The 7,947-nt window shown below is 34.0% G+C and overlaps 1 protein-coding gene across 1 annotated transcript; it reads right to left on the bottom strand.

The window, feature by feature from the left end:
* Window positions 1-413: 413 nt before the first annotated feature.
* On the bottom strand, window positions 414-7,035 carry MOD1 (NAD(P)-binding Rossmann-fold superfamily protein). The gene is made up of 13 exons (XM_078314577.1): window positions 6,856-7,035; window positions 5,800-6,057; window positions 5,500-5,609; window positions 5,173-5,228; window positions 4,330-4,414; window positions 3,880-3,927; window positions 3,555-3,629; window positions 3,288-3,399; window positions 2,626-2,677; window positions 2,498-2,549; window positions 1,879-1,936; window positions 1,242-1,340; window positions 414-726 (listed from the first exon to the last, which is right to left on the bottom strand). The coding sequence occupies exons 2-13, from the start codon at window positions 6,053-6,055 to the stop codon at window positions 599-601; spliced, it is 1,131 nt and encodes a 376-aa protein (XP_078170703.1). The 5' UTR covers window positions 6,056-6,057; window positions 6,856-7,035; the 3' UTR covers window positions 414-598.
* Window positions 7,036-7,947: the final 912 nt, after the last annotated feature.

A 7,947-nucleotide genomic window follows, 5' to 3' on the forward strand; every position in this document is an offset into this window, starting at 1 on the left:
GGATTTTTTGGATATGACTGCCTTTAGTTTTTAGTTGCTATTTTGTTGTTACATAGCTATATTTCTTAGTCCTTAGTATTGTTTTGTAATAATTTTAGCTATGAGAATTGATGTAAGAACTCAGATGGATTGGTACCAACTTGGTACCATCTTAATGAAAATCAGTGACAATGACCACTTTTTTTTCAAAAATAATTCATCCAAACGTACGCGTTCAAATAAGGCAAAACGCATGGAACTTGTCAATTTTTGTCATTCTTTTAAAACCAGGATATAGATGTCATTATTTCAGAAATCAGGGATGGGCAAATAAAAATTCTGATGTTTCCTATTTGCCGGAGGAAACATGAATTATCCCCTCAGAAACCAACGAATAAAATAGAAAACGGGAATAAGAGAGTGAGAAACAAGCCTTTCGCTCTCCAGGATATAATTAAAATAAATAGTCTCATACATCCTTCACGAGTACATTTAAACTCCAGAAAACATCTAAATCCGAAATGGGGCTCTATTTATTAAATGATGCCGCTGCTACACTAAAAATGTTCAAACCTCTTCATTTCTAAATCCGAAAGAAAATAAACAAAGCAATAATTAATTAAGCAAGAGTTGGGCTATCAATAGCGATTCCCATGGTATGAAGGCCATTATCCACATAGACCACTGTGCCGGTAACAGCTGAGGCTAATGGAGAAACCAAGAATGCCGCTGCATTCCCTACTTCATCTGAGCAGTCACAAAATTAAAAAGATGATTCAGTGGGAGAAAGCTCACAGTTAAGTTAGTAAAGAATGAAATATTACCAGACAACATTGGCAAGAAGCTGAAATTTTGGTACCACATTTTGGTGTCAAGAACCAACAAAGACTAATGGGATGGTGTAGTAGCATAATGGTCTTGGGACTTGGGATAACCAAAATATTGAATGGAAAAAGGCTAGACAAAGACAGAATCTACTATATGATATATTAAGGTTTTGCAAAGGTACTGTATAAGAAAGGTCTATGTTTATTACCCCCACATGTGCCACTACCATACTAATGCCAAGTTCCAATAATAATTATTAACGAAGAAACTGCATAAAATGTGTTTTAAGGGCTCACACATGTGCGGGTGTAGAGAGAGAAAGAGAGAGAGCAACCTTAGCAGCGACTGTCAAGTTTTTCAAAAAGATAGAGCAAGCTTGGCAGACACTACCAAATTTTTCAGAGAGAGAGAGAGAGAGAGAGAGAGAGGCAAACCAGCAGAGAGCTCCTTCTGTATAGGTGCATTAGCATAGGAGTAATCAATCATTTTCTCAATGAAACCAATAGCCTTTGCTGCTCTGCTTCCAAGCGGACCTAAATTTCATAAATGTGTTTTTCATTGTTAATTACAAGTGGCAAAAGAATATGGCACATACTTTCATATAACTCGTAACTAAACCACACAAAAAACTTGTTTGTAAGGCTCTAATGCACTACATCAATGCATTTGTCACGGGATTGGTCATTAATTAAATGAATACAAGGAACATATAAACAAAGAAAGTTTGTAAAATTAATCTGGGGTTTACATTATATTAAATAAAAGAATATGTCAAATCTTCCATACTATACACGCTTAATCAGTTGATGCATTAAATATGTTTAAGATGTTCAATTTTGCTGGCTTATCGCCTGACAGCACGATACAAACACTGATTCCCACAAATGATCATTTGAAATAAACTGAACCCCAACTCTGCATCTTCAATCAGATCTCCTTCGAGATTAAGGCTCAAATGTAACTCAATATTTGCCTTGATTAACATCAATATTCATTAACCCATTTAACTAAAAAAAAAAAAGCAATATAAGAAAAGAGAGAAAATTATTAGAGATAGTACAAAGATAATACCTGCAGATATGGTGTTGACTCTAATACTTGCTTTTCTACCAGCCTCGAATGCTAGAACCTAAGTCCATAAGAAAAGTTAAAAAATAGAAATCAGATTAACTACAACAGAATAACTTGCAGCAATCAACACTCTTGTACATTCATTCAATGTTCAAATGGTTAACAAATTTCAGTCTAAAAATGAGCTATTGACCACAAAAGGTGAACTAAGTTCAGCAGAAACCTAGTTTCACCTTTTTGAGTAATTCACCTCTTAATAGATTTTAATTCCTCTTTTTGCAGTTCATAGCTCAAACATTGAATGCTGATTGCATAAGAGTGGTGACTGGAGTTATGGGTCCCAATTGTCACAATTAGCCCCCCTGAACTTCCATGTTTTGCAAAAATTTACTTCCAAATAGATCTAATGAGTTCCAGAAACCATGCATATATCAGAATTTCAGATTTTAGTTCAATATTTATCGGCTTCATTTTATTGAAAAGAAAGGGAAAGAAATTTCAGGTGGGCCCTTTCGATATTTGAATTTTTGAATGCCCAAAGTCTGCGAGTTGGCTACTCCTAGTCTTTTGACCTGAAAATACTAATCAATAAAAAAGTCCACGCGTGAAAAGAACTAACTCGAGTGTCACTCTCAAGGGCTGCTTTTGCTGAGCTCATGCCACCCCCATATCTAAGGAAATTAGCGAAGAAGACATTATTACAATAACACCTCAACAAATGATACAATCAACCTAATATTTGCTTACCCCGGAATTGTCCTTTCAGAAGCAATATAGGTTAGAGACAGTGTGGCTCCCCCTGCATAAGCACAAATAGACCATTACTTTTTGCTCGATTGGATGATGATATAAATCTCTATTGACACTTAGGTATCACCGCGTGAATAAAAGATATTAGTTTTCCTCAGTGATCTCAGTCCAGTCATTGCCCTCGTGTTATCAAATAGACAAGGAGCAAGAGAGATTGTATTACTCAGCCTAATGATTCAACCCCAGCTCAAGATAATGTACTTCAATTAATAAGCACGAGAAACCACATATAAAAACTTAAAACTAGATTCTAAATTTCATTGTAGGATTCGTGATCGGTCTCCAGACGGGACCTCTGACCTTCCGTATCAAATGAACTTATCAAAAAAAATTAACTTTTCAACTTTTGCCACCCCGAGGCAAATGAAGTTGCTAAATTATATGTTCTTTTTCGGTAAGGATAACTGCAAGTAACATTCTTCTATAATTTTTGTCTCAGACTTTCAATGAATTTGCAAACAAATTTAGCAGATACCAATATGCACTATAATTAAAAAGAACTATATAAAAAAAAAATGCATCCGCAAAGCAATGAAGGCTCTTAGCTAGTAACTCAAAAGAACCTACCAAATGAGTAGCTTGAAAAAAAAGCACTATACCGGGATTCATTATTGGAAGGAAGTGTTGTAACAGAGACACAAATGAGTAACTTGAAGCTGAGATTGCCGCAAGATACCCCTTCCTTGTTGTCTCCAACAAAGGCCTTGATACCTTTTATCCAAAAGTCAATAATGACATAGAAAAAAAAGAGTACCACAAAAAGAAAAGGAACTCCAAACAATTTCTAATTTCTTTAATGATATATATTTTTCTTGCTTGGTGTGTGTTTGTTTGTGGAGGGGGGGTGTTTCAAATTAAAATTGTACCTCAGGGCCATTGGCAAGAGAATGCACAAGTATGTCAATTGTGCCAAAGTCATTCTTTACAACCTCAGCCGTTTCCTATTTTTACAGAGAATATTAATGGAATAGCAATAGTAATAAACAAGTGATAAGAAATAAAACAAACAGTTGTACTAGAGTACCCACTAGCATTTTGTACCAATTTCACTATCCCTTTAGTAGGTTCTTTTTGTTGGGATTGAGTGCCAAAAAAGGGAGAAGTGGGCAGAGTAGGAGGCCAACCTAGTCCTAAACTGACACATGCAACTGTTAACTAACATATTCTGTACTCTTCAGCATGACACATTACCTTAACAGTCCAATTTGAGGATCCCGCATAGCGTTTGTTTGTCTTGATCTGCAAATCAAAGAGAAGAAAAGATCATTTAATGTTTTTTTTTTCTTAAATAATACCAAAGGCCCTTTTGCTATAAGGACAACTGTAAAACAATAGCAGCAGCAACTGCAGCAGCAAGAGTATAATAGCTGGAGGCTTCTCTCTAAGAAAAATAAGAAGGAATAGGTACAAAGGACAGTTGCATATTCTATAGGATGTAAATTACATTTTAATGTTTTCTGGAGGTGCCCTTGGTATTCTGACTTTTCAGGGGAATGAATATATAATACTAGTGTGAGTTTCACAAAGATAACTAAACATGATTTTCAATTAATAAAACAAGCTTTGAGGACTAAGTGATATGCTCTATGAGGTCAATTGTATTACTTGTTACAATAACAGATATGAAAAATAGGAGCATACATCTTCCGGGACATCCTCAGGGGAGTCAAAAACAGCATCTAGTGGATAAATTTTAGAAATTTCCATAAGAGATCCATTAGGCAACCTACATACCATAAATATATAAAATTGTTGTCAGAAATTGTCAGTAATTTGGCAAACAAGTTACATAAAGGTATGATGTCATTTTGTTTCCATTTATGTTCCGTTTAATTAAGTTATTGAACAATAGAAGAGCAACAAAAACAGGACAAAAAAAATAAACAAACCACGATTTGGTAGTATCCTATAAGAACTTCAGCCAATACATGTATTGATCTTAAAAGGCTCAAGTCAAGATTCTCTGTACAATTTCTCAGGGCATACTCTGTTACACAATCACTGATGGGCCGGCACCATGGGCTTTTGTTAATCAGGGCCCATCAATGACACTATAAGATAGCACACTCCTTATAATTGTAACACAGTATGTAATCACCACAACGATACTGAGACCCACACTACCATCCTTGGTTTCGACAAAGAATATTATGTGGTTTGCTTAAATGGATGACTTCTTGTGCAACTCTGTAAAACTTGGAAACATCCCTTATTATTTGAAAATGAAAAAATGCCCATTATAATCCAACAACAATGGGGATGAGAAAACTCTCCATATATCTATACCATTTTCCTTCAGAAAGCTATCCCTCCCTTCTCCCATACATTCAAGGAAGAGAAATTTTAAGAAGTTTAGTACAAATTTCATCAATTGGTAGAATGCAGGAATTTCTTCATTTTGCTAGAGCATGCAAGATATTTCAATCTAGGTGAACAAAAGAATCAAGGACTATTAGAAGGTACAACAAAAACTTAAAACCCTACTTTCTTGATTCGTCAAACTTGCCACGCCTCAGGCTTGTCTCAAATATATTCAGTGCCTGCCAAGAAGAATGGAGAAGAAACAATTATTCAATAAAAATATGGAAAAATAAATCTGAAATGTTAAATCACTTTTTACTGCATTGCTCAGTCATTAAAACAAACAAATAAATAATGGAAGTTTATAATTGAAAAGAGAGGAGAAATTGTCCAGCAGCAGAAGCTTGTATGGCACAGTGTAAGGTCATATCATAACCACTCCGGACAAGAAAAAAAAAGATAATCAAATTGATTATTAAAAAATGAATTAGGGATCAACAGTGGACTTACAGGAACCCAAGTTCCAACAAGAATTTCTGCACCAGCGGCTGCAAGTGCCTTTGCAATAGCCCATCCATACCCATTGTCATCTGCTACTCCAGCTATGAATGCCCTTTTCCCTATTATTATAAAAAAAAATTAAAAAAAAATTATGTACAAAGTACAAACATAATTATATTTGGGGCTATTCATCATATAATCACATTTTTAACTCCGATCAGTAACATTGAAGTACCTACGGTTCCTGGGACCCCACAAGAGTACTCATTCACCAAATGTACGATATTTCTAAGCGCGGAACTGTAATACCTCTTAAGTCAATTGGCAATCCATATGAGCCGCTACTAGCAGTATCTTGTGACATTGCCCTTGTGATGAGTTTTCCAGTGCTCCTTGTTACAGGACTGCTCAAAGAGAGATGTTTTGCGGAGGAAAGGGCATGGTATGAGCCACAAAAGCTGGCTTTGACATGTGACACCATTTTAGTGGTAGAAACCCTAGTTGAAGAAGAGATACAAGGCCGTGCAGCCGCAATTTGCATACTAACTGTTGCTGATGCCCCCATTTCTATTATATGGTGAGAAAGGGAGAGAGAGATGAGAAGAAAGTCAAGTTGAGTAGCAGATTTAATGAGGAAGTGTCAAGAATTAGAAAAAATTAACTCAGATGTATCTGACAAGAACAACAAAGTGATATTTTGTCTGCCAATCAAATCAAATTATTCATGTAACATGTACACTATTAAATACTAGGAAGTATTTCAGCTTTCAAAATTTAGGCTTATTTTTTTCCCAGCTAACTTTTAACAATAACTAGAAGTTTGAGAGTTTCTCACTGAAGTAAACTGATCTTGAGAACCATTCCGCTAGTTAAAAGATCCGACTCTGTTTGACAAAATTTGACATTTGCACCAGCAGATTCTTAATAATCCGAGAAAATACCTTATAACAAATTTTAAGAACTTCGCTATTTTTGAGAAATTGCAGAATTAAACAGTTAACGAGCTGATCTCTAATCATCTAAAAGTAATACATTTTTTCCTTTTTATTTCTGTGAAAGGATAAACTAGGTTTCATCAGAGTAAGGTGTATTACATTAACACTATCGACTGAGTCAAATTCGCAAAAGAAATAAAAAATCCGAGAGCTCAAAACACTCAAATCGCCAGCGATCAAACCGGTTCATCAAAACACGAAGATAAAGATGAAAAATAAAACCAGGTCATTCAAATATTTTACGAGTTTGAGCTATAATCTACAGTCTAACAACTAAAAAAACTTATACAACTTAAATAGACCCACATTTTAGATTGGAGTAGTAAACAAGTAATGAAATAGGACGAACTAGGCAAGCCTTAATTCTTACCTCAAATCAGGTTGTAGACGGTCGGTTGGCTCGTTCTCGCTGTCGCTCCGATCTATAGCTGTAAGCACAATAAAAAGAGATTGCCGATGATACCGAGGCGGGAGGAAGGGCTTTTCGTTATATTCGAGGCGGCTTGTTTTTTATTTGGCTATTAATTAGTTTATTGACTACTAGGGTTTTATTTAGGTTTTGGTTAGGATTTAGGAATGACTAAATATTTTTGATCCATTTATAGACTTTAGAGCAGTGCTTTCACATTTCTCAAATTTCGCTCTTAATTTTTTTTTTTTTTTTAACAATAATTTCTCACAATTAACGTATTATTTTTACAAAGTATTGTAGTTTTAAAAAGCCAATAATTATTATATATATTTTACTGTATTATAATATAAAACTAGAAAAAAAAATTATCATTTCCACTTAAAATTAAAAATTATTTCTATAATAATAGAATAACCTCAATAAATATTAAACTAGTATTATTGTGCATAGAAAATGATATATTTTCTTAAAAGAATAGCATAGAAAATGACATATTTTCATAAAAAAATAGATCAATAAAAAGAATAATTATCTAGTAATCCCTAAATGATATTAAAATAGATTGGTTATAAATTCAAATTATAAATAAAAAGTCAGTTAGTATAATAAAGCCTAATGAGAAATAGCGTCGACTTAGTGCAAATCGAAGATATCATAGTAATAGATATATTATAAACTTTGTATAGAGTCCGGCTAGTATGACATTGGTGTCATATGACACTAACTTCAAAATTGATTGAATAGACTTCAAATAATTAAACCAAACTGTTCAAACCAATTTACTTGATGAGTGATGTGTTTACATGTAAATTTTTATATTTTGGAGTTATTTTAGTATCAAATCAAGCGGTAAAAATGTTGAAAAATGAATGTATTAAAATTAACTTAAAAACTCACTCATTTGACCGCTTGACTTGATACTAAATAAATTCGAAAATTTATAAATTTACATGTAAATGCACAACTAATGAAGTAGATCGGTTTGAATGGATTGGATTCACCGTTTGAAGTCGATTCGATAGATTTTGGAGTTGGTGTTATATAGACTTA

This window comes from Carex rostrata, chromosome 14, assembly GCF_964058835.1.
Source record: "Carex rostrata chromosome 14, lpCarRost1.2, whole genome shotgun sequence".
Classification (NCBI taxonomy): domain Eukaryota; kingdom Viridiplantae; phylum Streptophyta; class Magnoliopsida; order Poales; family Cyperaceae; genus Carex; species Carex rostrata.

What these genes read in the sequence shown, in the direction of transcription:
- MOD1 (XM_078314577.1), bottom strand. Translation starts at nt 6,055, where the DNA reads ATGGGGGCATCAGCAACAGTTAGTATGCAAATTGCGGCTGCACGGCCT. An exon ending in CCTTCCAATAATGAATCCCG is followed by an intron (nt 2,678 to 3,287) that starts GTATAGTGCTTT and finishes GTGCTTATGCAG; the next exon opens with GGGGAGCCACACTGTCTCTA. An exon ending in CCCTTGAGAGTGACACTCGA is followed by an intron (nt 1,937 to 2,497) that starts GTTAGTTCTTTT and finishes TTATGGACTTAG; the next exon opens with GTTCTAGCATTCGAGGCTGG.